General features: G+C 41.1%; 1 protein-coding gene across 50 annotated transcripts in view; it reads right to left on the bottom strand.

Annotated features, from left to right (window-relative positions):
* LOC117669355 (uncharacterized) overlaps nucleotides 1–14,198 on the bottom strand; it is a 53,911-nt gene that overhangs the window by 3,793 nt on the left and 35,920 nt on the right. For 48 of the 50 annotated variants that reach the window (XM_087876788.1, XM_060693891.2, XM_060693898.2 and 45 more), the window contains 10 exons: nucleotides 13,580–13,606; nucleotides 12,351–12,413; nucleotides 10,487–10,513; nucleotides 9,452–9,478; nucleotides 7,994–8,017; nucleotides 6,371–6,385; nucleotides 5,777–5,824; nucleotides 3,843–3,911; nucleotides 2,935–3,135; nucleotides 1,085–1,684 (listed from right to left, as the gene is read on the bottom strand). In XM_087876788.1, coding sequence (XP_087732914.1) covers nucleotides 1,085–1,684; nucleotides 2,935–3,135; nucleotides 3,843–3,911; nucleotides 5,777–5,824; nucleotides 6,371–6,385; nucleotides 7,994–8,017; nucleotides 9,452–9,478; nucleotides 10,487–10,513; nucleotides 12,351–12,413; nucleotides 13,580–13,606 — 1,101 coding nt within the window. The remainder of the gene's footprint in view (nucleotides 1–1,084; nucleotides 1,685–2,934; nucleotides 3,136–3,842; nucleotides 3,912–5,776; nucleotides 5,825–6,370; nucleotides 6,386–7,993; nucleotides 8,018–9,451; nucleotides 9,479–10,486; nucleotides 10,514–12,350; nucleotides 12,414–13,579; nucleotides 13,607–14,198) is intronic. The other 2 variants (XM_060693914.2, XM_060693892.2) reach the window with 2 other exon arrangements.

The following is a 14,198-nucleotide window of genomic DNA, read 5'->3' as shown; positions in this document are numbered from 1 at the left end:
CTAAATGAATAATTCCCTCAACACTGTCAAACTATTCACTAAGTCTGCATTACTACTACTATTAATCTTCTCATCATTCCTATCACCCATCTCCTTCCACTTATGACTGCATGACTGTAACTTTGTTGCTTGTATCCTTACGATTTATATTGATTGTTTCCTAGTATGATTTGATTGTGTATTTGTACCCTATGATTATCATTAAGTGTTGTATCTTATGATTCTCGATGAATATATCTTTTCTTTTTATGTACACTGAGACGATATGCACCAAAGACAAATTCCTTGTGTTTCCAATCACACTTGCCAATAAAGAATTCTATTCTATTCTATTCTATTCTATTCTATTCTATTCTATTCTATTCTATTCTATTCTATTCTATTCTATTCTATTCTACTATCCTATCCTATCCTATCCTATCCTATCCTATCCTATCCTATCCTATTCTAGAAAAGGCTTTAACCAGAAGGTCAATATCATAGCACCTTTTCAATGCCAAGAGATGGAGATTCTAATATCAGTTGATAAAATACCACTAATCCTCTGCAATGAATGTTTGCACGAGACTCTAGAAATATATTCAGCAAAGTAAATACACATATTAATCCTTTGATATATAATTTGATCAGTCTCAGGGAAGCCCTATGACCAAATAGAAAAAAAATTCAGGGCCAAGGCCACCACAGATGTCATATATATGTTCCTCTTCCTTGCAATCTTTCTGACAGATGGCCAGTCCTGGGGACTTGAATGTGTGAAGGGTCCTGTCCCCTGTTTGTGTTAACAGCTATTGATTGTAACATCTTTCTTGGCTGCTGGGTATTTTAATGTTTGTATTTCTGATTCAAATATGAGAAATCCCGTTCCCAAGCCATTTTCAAATTACTTAAGAGGTTATTATTACTTGGCATGGCATAACGAAATGCAGCATTAGTATATAAAAATTCACAGCAACAACATATAAAATGTGTATCAAAATATGAAACCCCAGAGCAGTGAATTATTTTAAAAACACCAAACTCCAAAGAACTCCAAAACTACAAAGAAATAGCCTTTCAATATTCGGCACATTTTAATACTTACCGGTCCTTTCAAAGCAGAAGTCTTTTTGTCAAAGATGCCAGGTCCCTCAGAGGCATCAGATTCAGGATCTTCAGAGGGAGGCAACGCAGGTGTATCAGGAGACTGAACAACAGATGAAACCGAGGCAGCAGGGACACGTGTCAAGGCAGGATAGACACGTGTAAAGGCAGGACGGGCACGTGGCGGAGGGGCAGGAAAGGAACGTGGTGGAGGGGCAGGAAAGGAACGTGGCGGAGGGGCAGGAAAGGAACGTGGTGGAGGGGCAGGAAGGGAACGTGGTGGAGGGGCAGGAAAGGAACGTGGTGGAGGGGCAGGAAGGGAACGTGGTGGAGGGCCAGGAAGGGAACGTGGTGGAGGGGCAGGACGGGCACGGTATGCAAAGGCAGAAGGGGCCCGTTGTGACAAGGGAGGAGGGACATATTGTGGAGGGGGAGACAATGCAGCACCAGCGGAATTCTGAGGACTATAAAGAACAGAGGGAACATATCCAGTTTGTGGTTGGGCAGGAGACAAAGGTCGTGCAGGGAGAGGTTCTGGGGGGACCAAAGTAGAGTAGCTATTCATGACAGGATTCGGTGGATTCCAATAGTTAGATTGTTGCTGCAGAAGAGAAGAAAATGGAAGAGAAATATAGTCACTGATGTCCTTAGTTTCCTAAAATCCTCATTAAAATGGATTAGACACTTGTGCATCTATGGACACTTGGCCAAATAAAGTATTCTACGCTTTTCTAAAAAAAACCCACCAACCATATTGAACCTGTGGATAGATCTCTTTCCAGTAGCTGTCCAGCAAAGACGTGTTACATGAATTTTCCTCTATCCCAGGACACCTCACTTTCTGCCCTGCTACAGTGGTAGATTACAGTTCCCACCAGCGTTACTTCCTGGAGCTGCCTGGAACTTGCATCCCAAACATTTATTAGTACAACTGACTTCCATAGCATATTCTAAGAGTTGGGACTATCCCCAAATGATTTCACCTGGGCTCCTGTAAACAACAAATCACTTAAATGTGGCCTTAAAGAGGGACAGGCTTATCACAACACTAACCCTGAAAGAGTTAAAATCCATTTAATTGCAAGAAGCTGAGTGCATATAAAATGTTGGGAAATTTAGTATTCTGAAAAAGTTTGGATTTTGGGCCTGTCAAGGGAGACAGATCTGCATCTCCAGCCTTCCCCAACTTCCTTCCAGACAGCAGATGCTTCCAACCTCCCTGCTTTGGCAGGAAAAGCTCTTGTGAATTATTAACTGTGCTTGGATAACAAGATCCGGGATCAAGTATGACTGTGGTTCTAGATCCTATGGAGCTGTGGTCCAATAAAGAAGAGAAGAGGGGAGCTGGATAATCCAAATCACTTTAACTTTCATATCTAGGATCTTCCCAGAGCAATGTTTCTCACCTTGGCAACTGTTAAGATATGTGGATCTCAGTTCCCAGAATTCCCCATCTGGCTTTGTAGCTGGGGAATTCTGGGAGTTGAAGTCCATACATCTTAAAATTGCCAAGACTGGCAATTAGTGTTCTAGAGCAGTAAAATTTCTTTTAGTTACATTGTTCATTATTTGCTTACACAAAATTCAAAATAGGGTAAATTGGAGAGTTATGTCCATGTAACAGGAACCATTTAAAACTTAAGCAAGATGTAGACCAACATCTTGATCACTATAGTCAGGATACAATTATAACAATTCAGAAAAAAAAAAAAAAACCAATTCACTTTTTGTCATCTTTGGCCTCTAGGAGTGTAGGGAAAGGGTATTTTTGATATTTAGGGACAAGTGAAACTTCTCCCACCTCCAAATTTAAAAAGCCTTCAAGAGGACTTGTCACACTTTCATACTCACTGTGCTGGGATAGTCAGACGAAGCTATTCCAGGGTAAATAGAAGGGGGTGGATAGTATTGAGGGATAACAGGCACAAATGGTTGTGTGGCAACAGGTAAAGATTGTTGAGCAATGCCTACTTCACGATAGCCTTGAGGATAAAATGGGAAGCCTTGTGGAAAACCAAGATAGCCATTGGTGGCTAGGTAAGGTTGACAATGCTGCAGAACAAAACAATCAGAACAGAAAAACCCAAAATAGAGTCAGTAATCTCCATTGTTTCCAACAATCATCATTTTTTAAAAAACCCCATCAACCATACTGAAGCCCATGGATGTATCTCCTCCCAGAGGCTGTCCTGCAGAGATGAGTGACTCTGTCCCAGGATGTGACTATTTCTGCCCTCCTACTGTGGTGGATTACAGTTCCCAGGAGCATTACATCCAGGGATGGGCTTCAAAATTTTTAGCAAGGGGTTCTCTGCCCAGTTGTTGGGTGGGCATGGCAATGGTGTGTGTGGCTTAGTCGGCCTCCTGCACCATGGCAGGGGGGTTGTTTTTGCCCTTCCTGGGCTCAGGAGGCTTTCCTGAAGCCTCCAAGAGGGTGAAAATGGCCTCCCCAGGCTCCAGAGGCCCTCTGGTGGCCAGAAACAGGCCCATTTCCAGCCTTCCCAAACTTCCAGTAGGCCCGTTTTTCGCCCTCTCTGAGCCTCCATGTGCGTCCTGCGCTTACCTGCATCCAAAACAGGCTACGTGAGGACTCCTGGGAGGGGAGGGGAGGGTGGGATGGGATGGGTGGGGTCAGCCAGGAGTGGGCTTTGGGGGTTCTCCGAACTGCACAGAATCTTAGCTAGAGGTTCTCCCGAACCCCTCCAAACCCCCAGGATTACATCCTGGAGCTGCCTGAAAATTGCATCCGAGATATTTACCAGGTTCATAGGATTTCCGCAGGATATTTTAAAAGTTGGGTTTATTTTCATAGGATTCCTTCTTGGCTCCTGTAAACAATAAACAGCTAAGTGTAATCTTAAAAGGTGACAAACTTATCACGGAGCTAACCTGGAGGGACTTATGCACAGGGCAGGGAGTTGACTGCATAGAAGAAGCTGAGAAATTAAATCCTCTGCAAGAGTTTGGTTTTGAGAGATGTTGAGGGAAACAGATATGGACCTCCAGCCTTCCCCAACAAATCTGTCACCCTCCAGCAAGTAGATGCTTTCAACTTTTCTGCACTGACAGAAAATCCCACTGCAGTGTTATGAGTGATTAGCTGTGTTTGGTTAAACAAGGTTCAAGATCCAGAAGGCCTGTGGTTCTAGAACCTATGGAGAACCGTAGCTGGGATCTGATGAAGAAGTGAAACAAAATGGATAAGGGAAGAGGGGAGATATAACTCTGGTATCTGAGGTCTTCTTAGGACAATAAAAAAATTGAATAACTGTTCTTTTTGGCTAAGAGAGCGTTGACAAAGTGAAACAGCACTTCCAGGAAGCAGGAGGGTGAGGTTTTCTGCCCATTCTCTGCTTATTTATTTATTTATTTATTTATTTATTTATTTATTTATTTATTTATCATATTTGTATACCGCCCTACTCCCGAAGGACTCAGGGCGGTGAACAGCCAAAATAAAATACAGAGACATACAAAAGTTAAAAACTATTAAAAACAGATTAAATAATTTAGGCTCAAAAAATTAAAAACATCCAATTTATCTAAAAAACATTTAAAAGCCAATTTAAAAGCCAATTTTTCCTGGTTCACCACTTTAACAAGGCTTCTTTATCTTAACAATGGCAGTGCCAACTTCTTTCCTGTTAGTAGATACAAAAGTGTTTTGGGGACAGGAAGTACAAGGGAAGTATGGTGTCATGTCTACCATTTGTCCCTGGATATTCCTGAATGAATACTCTAAAGCAGGGGTCTTAGATCTGCCCCATGGGGCTGCCCTGGAAACAGCGAAGGACTGACCTGTGGTGCCTCTGCCAGCAAAAATGGAGTTCACAAGGGCCATGGACAGTCCACCTAAGCTCCATTTTCATTGGCAGAGGGTTGCAGGAGGCTGTCGCAGCTGGAAAAGAAGCTCGGGAGCCCATTTTCGCCAGCAGAGTGCTTGGGCCACCACAACTGCCCCAACATGAGTGAGATCAAGCTGGATACACCCACCTTGGCCACACACACCCCCAGCCCCCCCTCCGAGGTTAAACACAACCCTGATGCAGCCCTCAATGAAATCAAGTTTGACACCTCTACTCTAAAGTTCCTTTCAACAGCCTAGCTATGTTTATTTATTTATTTATTAATTAATCAAATTTCTATACCGCCCTACTCCCGGAGGACTCAGGGCTGTGAACAGCCAAGATAAAATACAGATAATACAAATATTAAAAGTCCCTTAAAATTATTAAATATTTTGGCTGAAACACAGATTAAAACACCCAATTTATAAAATCAAACAAATTAAAAATTTAAAAGAGGAGAGTTACGCCAGGCCAGCCTGCTGAAATAAAAAAGTTTTGAGAGCACGACGAAACGTGCGCAGATGTTGGCTGTTCCCAGAACTGTATCTCTTTTTTTTTTTCCTTACTGAAATAAAAAACTGCCACACACTTTCCAAGTTTATTAATATAGCTGCTAATTAGTGCTCGGTTGCCCCCGGTTTGGACCGGTTCACAAGAACCGGTAGTAAAACAGGGAGGAGGCCCTGCCCACCACCCCGGATAGCGTCATCGGCGATCTGCACGATCCCGTTGCGAACCGGTAGTAAAGGTAAGTAGAACCCATCCCATGCTAATTCTTTTTCAATTTTCCTCTAGCCAAACCAACCCTTGGGATATATTCACATTTTTTTCCCCATGAAGCTTACCCAACGCCTCTCCTGGTCGAAGATTGCTTTGCAGATATCAATTAATTTCTAATAGAAAGAAGGAAAAGCATCAAGCGTTACTTTGCATTGCCTTTTCCTTCACCTGTCCTTCAAATTGGAGAAATTAAGCCATTATTTCTATTACCTAAGACTCCCTTTTCCCTCCAGGAATTAATAAAAATTAAAGCTGTTCTTGGGTCAAGTGACACTCCCATTTGACTTCGAGGGAAGAACTACAAAGTTTCTTTGGCAGTATTAGGCAAGTGACTTCCCAGTTTAAAATACATTTAAAGTTTATTTTCGGGGAGGGCTTATTTTTCAGGGGAGGGCTTATTTTTCAGGGGAGGGCTTATTTTCAGAGGAGGGGTTATTTTCAGGGAAACATGGTACTTTAACTAATTACTTCAATTACTTTAACTCTTTCAAAAAGCAAAGCTGTTTAATGCACAAATGAAAGTCATTTTCTCAGGCAGATTTGGCTGCCAGAGGAAAGATATTTGACACTAATTGGAGATCTGAAGTGGAGCTCTCTGCACCAATTTTTTGTCACGTATTGAAAGCAGTAAACGATAATAAATATTTCCAGATACTTACATCCAACATATGGATCTAGCAAAAAAAATAAATAAATAAAGACATAATATTTAGAAAGGATCTTTATTCTTGGATCCTCTTAGTATGTTATTTGCTTCGTCTGTGATACCTTTAAATTTTATTTTTTAAATTTTATTTTTACTGCATATCTTGTTGTCTATTTTTCCTTACACTTTTTAAAACAATGTAGCAATGTAGTATTGTATGCTTATAATAACACTTTTAATTTTCCATTTGAATTATTTGAATCTGGTTGTTTATATAATTTTTAAAAATACAACACTAGCTACACAGTTACACTATTCAATACTTATCTTCTTTTTCTGCTTTGAAAGTTATCCTTAAATGTTCTACCAGAACCCTAAACCATCACCTCTCTTGCAGGGAAATCCTGCATATAATAGAAAAAACAGATAAAATCTGGACTCTGAGCTAAGTTTGTACCAGTTTTTTTTTAAATTTAGTCCTTTGCAGGCTGCAAGAGGGTAGAGAGCATGTCTAGCAACAAACACAGTAATGTTTTGCATCTGTGAACAGTTACAACCTTTTCTTTGGATGAAAATCTGGACAATTCCTAGGGTACACTGTCATATAATGACCATTATTTCAAATGGGAAACCCATCCATTCCCTACCCACTCCTTTTTTTTTTTCATCCAACATTCATGTTCAGGTGCTGATACATGAACAGATCACCTGGATGCACAGCCTTGGAACAACATGGGATATATTGATTGGTCTGGAGAAGCCAAGCTCAAGTGGTTTTTTTATATATATTCTTTTGTTTTACACATTCTAATGTGCTCTACATCTTTGGGAATAGGGCCCAGCAATAAAGGAAGAAGCAAAGAGGCACATTAACCTCACAGATGGATATGATACTGGCCCAGGAAAGATGGATGGATGGATGGATGGATGGATGGATGGATGGATGGATGATGGATGGATGGATGATAGATAGATAGATAGATAGATAGATAGATAGATAGATAGATAGATAATGGATGGATGATAGATAGATAGATAGATAGATAGATAGATAGATAGATAGATAGATAATAGATGGATGGATGGATGGATGGATGGATGGATGGATGGATAGATAAGATGATAGATGATAGATGATAGATGGATGGATGGATGGATAGATGATAGATAGATAGATAGATAGATAGATAGATAGATAGAATTCTTTATTGGCCAAGTGTGATTGGACACACAAGGAATTTGTCTTTGGTGCATGTGCTCTCAGTGTACATAAAAAGAAAAGATACATTCATCAAGAATCATAAGGTACAACACTTAATGATAGTCATAGGGTACAAACAAGCAATCAAATCATACCAGGAAACAATATAAATCGTAAGGATACAAGCAACAAAGTTACAGTCATAAGTGGGAGGAGATGGGTGATAGGAATGATGAGAAGATTAATAGTAATAGTAATGCAGCCTTAGTGAATAGTTTGACAGTGTTGAGCAACCTGGGTTTAGCTTCTTCCACTCCAAAAGAAAGCTTGCTAATTTTTTGCAACAGGGGCACATCTGAGATGCCAGAACAATTAGATTGCAAAGGGAACAAGTATCTAAAACGGGTAAAAAAAAAACCAAGATAAGATACTCACCAGCTTTTCAGATCTAAAGCGATCCTATTGACAAACACCACACGCACACACAAAAGACATAGAGTGAGGGGGACAAATACTTTTCTTTCTGCCAATTTTTCCAAAAAAAGTGAAAAGCCTGCAAAGAGCATCGTATAATCCTCTCATCAGGGAAAGGGCAGCTAATGATGAGAGGTCAATTGCGGCCTGGCACAACATCAGGACCACAAGAGTAGGAACTGATGGAGAATAACATTCTTACCCTCTTAAATAGATGCTGCAGAAAACAATGCCTCCTCCGAGCCAAGGTTGCTACTTGCATTGGAAAAAACGCTTCCATTTTCGCTAATGCAGAGTTGGCATATCTCTCTGCCTTCCTTCCCTGTCTTGCGGTAGTCTCTTTCTACACCCCACCCCAGTGGTGAAATGTAAAATTTGTTACTATCGGTTCTATGGGCGTGGCTTGGTGAGGTGACTGGGTGGGCATGGTCAACTTTTTTTTTTTTTTACTTTTAAAAGCATTTTTTCTACAACCCCTTCGGCCGAAGAGGTTGTAAAAAAATGCTTTTAAAAGGCTCTGACAATCCCAGCTGAGTTGCCTGATCGTCAGAGGCTTTTGTTTTCTTTTAAAATCATTTTTTCTACAACCTCTTCGGCCGAAGAGATTGTTAAAAAATGCTTTTAAAAGCCTCTGACGATCAGGCAACTCAGTTGGGATCGTCAGAGCCTTTTAAAAGCATTTTTTTTACAACCGTTTCAGCCGAAGGGGTTGTAGAAAAAATGCTTTTAAAAGCCTCTGACGATCCCAGCTGAGCCGCACAATCATCAGAGACTTTTTTTTTTTACTTTTAAAAGCATTTTTGGGGCCAAAGAAAAAAATGCATTAAAAGTAAAAAAAAAAAAAAAAAACTCTGATGATTGTGCGGCTCAGCTGGGCATGGAGGGGGGACAGGGATTTTTGCTACCAGTTCTCCAAACCATCCACCGCCATCACTACTGGATCGGGTGATTCGGTCCGAACTGGGAGCATTTCATCCCTGCCCCACTCCCCCCCAGTGGTGGGATCCTACGCGTGAATGAAAATGAATGAAAAATCACCTTCCGGAATAGCACTAGGGAATTAAAACAGCTGAGGCACAGCAATCCACTCTACCATGCTAATCAGCTGTGAAGATATAGGTAAGTAAAGTGCAGGGGCAGGTAGGTAGGCCCAGCTGATCGTCGGAGCGAAGCGGTTCACTCCCAGCTTATCATTGGAACTGCCAGTTTGCCCAAACTGATCCAAACCAGTAGAATCCCACCCCTGCCCCCCCAGGACCCCCACTCCAATCCACAAGGCTGTGCTTCACAATGCACCTACTTCAGATTTGGGAGCACCTAACCCTGTATAGGACTCTACAATTTTCAGAGCTAGGCACTTTTGGGGGGTTCTCTTTAATTGGGTATAATAGGAATAGGCAAAGGTAATACAGTACTCACTCCTGAGCCAAAATGTCTAAAAGGCCACTGCAAAAAAGAACAAAATGGCTTTCTTGGTGAAATAGTTTTAATAGACACTTAAATGCATAAAGTCCAAATCTGCATTCTCTTTCCCTATACAGTAGTGGCCAAAATTGTGGAAACCTTTTGGGAAAAATGTATTTTCTAAAACTAGGTAACAACACCACCAAAGATAATTTAATCAAGAATGTAATGGAATAACTTTTATGAAGGATTTGCTGTTAGAATAGCAGTTACAGTATAAAGAAGTAAAGTGAAATCCATAGGAAAAATGAGATATAAAAAAATTATCACCATAGAAAAAACAAGATATACAAAAATGATCACCATGTCAGTTAATACTTCGTTGGGTAACCTTTAGCACGAATTATGGCCTTACAATGTCTTCCCATGGAGTGAACCAAGTCTTTGAGTTCTGCAGCTGTTCTAATGTGAAACCAAGATTGAATGATGACTTCTATTAACTGGGTTTTATTGTTGGGTCGCTTCTGACTAACAAGTTTCTTTAGTCAGCTCCATAGATTTTCAATTGGGTGAAGGTCTGGGCTATTCCCAGGCCATTCCAGGAGTGGAATAGGATTATCTTGAAACTCAAAAAAAAAAAAAAAGTGGTGTTATTAGCCATCAAACTTCAAAAATACACTTCTCCCAAAAGGTTTCCACAATTTTGGCCACTACTGTACCTACACACAGGTGTGTGTGCATAATATTTAGACCATCAGATCTTTTTTTATATATTTCAGCTATATAATATACTAGATAAGCCAAGTTGCTTTTAAGTGTGAGATGGGCAGCATATACATTGAATAAATAAAATAATAAATAACCATATATAGACCTGAATGGAAAAGGATAAAGATCCCTCTGGGCTACTATTCATAGTACACCTACCCCAGATTTGGGAACAGGACTAAATGGGACTCTACGATCTTCAGGGCCAGATAGTTCTTTGAGGGAGGGAGGGGGTTTCTCTCAAATGGGTATAATATGAGGAGGCAAAGGTTATATACTCACTGCTGAGCCAAAGGATCTAGGAAACCACTGCAGAATGAAGAAAAACATGGATTTTTTTTCTTGATAATAGCATTAACAGACATCCAAATGGTATAAGTACAAATTGTGTTCTCTCTCATATAAGCATACACCTGGGCGTATGCGTATGTATGTATTTGTGTCCGTGTGCCTTATATTCATGCCTGCAAATCTTCTGATATTTAAGTTACATTAGATATAATAATTCTATATTAGAAAGACGGAGAGTAAACACAGGAATTTTTGAATGCTAAACAAGGCTGCTGTAAAAGAGCAAAACATTCTCAAAAGAGGTTGCTTTGTGTCAAGAGAACAGCACACTATATTTCCTTCATCAATGAGTAAGTAAATAAATGCACCAAATAACTAAATATAATTTTGAAGTAAATAAATATGGAGAGGTGACTTCAAAAATGGATAAAAACAGTATTTTGTCAATCTAAACCCCAATTGTTTCAGATCCAGTGGAGTGAATTGTGAGCAAAGGTATCCTCGGGGTATGGTCCAAAAAAACCCAAGTGTCAACTCTGAGGCAAATCTGGCTGAAGCCATCTTGTGCTGCCTCATAGTTGCCACAAAGCCAGAGAGAGGGAAGGGAGGGGGGGGAGTAGTTAGCCAGCCTCCAGTCAAAACAAAATGCTTTCGTGTGGGAACCAAGGTCATTGAAACAGATGGCCGTTGAAGGAGAAGAGCCTGCCTTCCATCTTCATTGGACAATGTGACCGGTGACACTTGGGAGGGGGGAGTTTGACTCTTTTAATTAGGTGAAAACCACGGAAACTTTCAGAGTTGGTTTTCACCGGCTGTGCTGATATGATGTATCCAATAAACATAACATTTGAGAAATATACCAGCCTCACAGTTATGCTTTCAATGAGTGCATTACTCGGAACGCTTACACCAAGATTGTAGCAATGGTGATCAAAGCTCTGTCCATTTTGTATAGGTGTTACGCAAAAAATTCAAATAAAAAGAAGGCAAAACTTTGAGTACACTGTCATGACCTGAATTTGGAGCTTTTGATTATGCCTACTGCATACTCTTGATAGTGTTGTAGCCCACCAGCTGCCAGCAGAGCTGGTGGCAGACTTGGACGACGAGGAGGTTGGGGAAGAACTTGGGCCAGTTTTGGAGTCTGGGGAAGGCTCTGATGGATGCTGAGCATCGGACACAGAGATAGAGCCAGGGTGTCTGACATTTCCCAGCCACCGGAGAGGCAGCTGCCTTCGGAGGCTGAGATGAGTGAGGAGGAAGAACAGCTGGGGCCTGTTCCAGATGCACGTATACACAGAACTGTTAGGAGAGGAGAACAACTGAGGACAAGGAGTCGACTCAGGAAGCAAAGCAAACATGGATGCTGAATGGCCCCTCCCTGGCTGGGGAATACATAGAAGGAAAGGGGAATTGTTGTTGTAGGAGACAATAGTTAGTATTTCTGTAGATTTTGCTCATTGTGTTTCGTGCAACAAAGATTGCTTGCCAGAACTTAATTTGCAGCCTTTCAGCAGGGAACTCATGACCTTGCAATTATCGCAAGGAACCGATAAGGTCTGTTAACCCCTTGCAATCCTCTTGCCTGGACTTTTCGATGAGTGAATTCCATTAATTCACAAAAGGTAAATAAAAAGGGTTTTTTGGGGACAAGGAGTCTGTTTCTTGCTTCTGCTAAGGCTGGGTCAGAACAGATAGTGACCAATCTCTTAACTGTTTTTCTATCAGCTGTCTTAAACCACAGTCCTCCTAAGTGGGAAGTGATTGAATCAGAATTTGGGAACTTCAGACTGTAAGCGGAGAGTCTGTTCCTCAACCAAGAAAATGAGAAGGTGATGGAGAAGCTCATACTTACAAATGGAAGGCGCTGTGGAATAGAATTTCTAAAAGAAGCATCACCCCCGTAGCCAGGATTCCCCTATAGAAATGGGAACATATATTACAAACCAGACCTTTTTGCAACAAAGTCTGGGAGAAAAAGTCTGGTTGGGGATTTTAAGGAGACCCACAACTAAATCCATGCATATGGAGGATCTGCATGTCCTTCTTGGGGAAGGCCTACAGATATCCAAGATATACTAATAAATAATGTTTATATTCAGCATTGCCTCGGCATACACGGCAGACTTGCTATTTTTATCCTTACAACATCTGTAAGGAAAAATGCTACAGCTGGTTCTCGTTTAGCAACCACCATAGAGAGCAAGTTACAACTGTAATAAAAAAGTAGATTTGCAACTGTGACCCACATATTCCATTTTCACATCATCTTTGTGTTGGTCATGTATTCAAAGTTACAGTTAGTTATTATGCATTCTCCTGTTTCGAATTATAAGCATAATGATTATAAATCAGGGGCGTCAAACTCAATTTCATTGAGGGGCTGCATCAGTGTTGTGTTTGACCTAGGAGAGCCAGGGTGGGAGTGGCCAGGGTGCGTGTGGCTACCTCGATGTCACTCACGTCGGTGGAGTCGGTGGTGGCCCCAGCACTCTGCCAGTGACAACGAACTCCTCAGTTCTGTTTTCAGCTGAGACGGCCTCCTGCAAGCCTCTGCCAGAGGAAACGGAGCTTGGGAGGGCCTGACGCGGCCCTCACGAGCTCCATTTTCACTGGCAGGGGCACTGCGGGCTGTTCCTTTGCTGATTACAGGGCGGCCCTGTGGGCCAGATCTAAGTACTCCATGGGCCAGATCCAGCCCCCAGGCCTTGAGTTTGACACCCCTGTTATAAATCATTCTCAGGTAATTTTTTACTTAGCAATCACTTTCCTTGCTGGCCAGAATTGGGGTCACTAAATGAGGACTATCTGTACAAGTTTTCACATTATTTTTATTTTTTAAAAAAGAGTGTCCTGATTATAAGATCCTGCACCATCAAGGAATGAAATGGGGATAGCCCAGATATCTGCCTTCCCTCTCTGTCCTCAAAGACCCTCTGTCTCTCCCCCCTCTCCACCCCTTCATTGCAATTCCCCAGAGCTACACTTCACAATGCACCTATCAGATTTGATTCAACGATTTTCAGAGCTAGTTAGCTTTTGGGGTTCTCTCAAATGGGTATAATATGAGCAGTTTATACTCACTGCTAAGCCGAGGGGTCTCAAAAGCTTCTGGAAAAAGAAGAAAAACATGGATTCCTTAATCTTTAATAGACATTTAAATGTGTAAAATGCAAGCTTGTATTCTCTCTCATGTAAGCATATACATACATATGGGCAGTGGTGGGATTCAGCCAGTTCGCACCACTTCGGGAGAACCGGTTGTTAATTTTCTGAACAGTTTGGCAAACTGGTTGTTGGAGGAAATCATTAGGGCAGAGAACCGGCTGTTAAATTACTTGAATCCCACCACTGCATATGGGTGGGTGTGCATAATATTTATAACCTCCCTCCCCCAAATCTTTCTGTTATTTCAGTTCCATCTTTCTGGGGTTGGTTAAACGAGGACCCAGATAGTTGGGAGCAATATGCTGACTCTGTAAACCGCTTAGAGAGGACTGCAAAGCACTGTGAAGCGGTATATAAGTCTAAGTGCTATTGCTATTGCGATATACCATCCAAGAGTGGCTTTTAAGTATGAGGTGATTTCACTCACAAATCTTTCTGATAGTCCAGTTATATTAGATATAATAATTCCATATTAGAAAGACAGAAAGACAACAAGTAAGTAAATAAATATAAGTAAATAAATAACTGAATGTAG

This window comes from Pantherophis guttatus, chromosome 10, assembly GCF_059756535.1.
Source record: "Pantherophis guttatus breed Tessera chromosome 10, ASM5975653v1, whole genome shotgun sequence".
NCBI lineage: Eukaryota > Metazoa > Chordata > Lepidosauria > Squamata > Colubridae > Pantherophis > Pantherophis guttatus.
The sequence above is the reverse complement of the archived record's forward strand: the minus strand, read 5'-3'. Positions and strand labels throughout refer to the sequence as shown.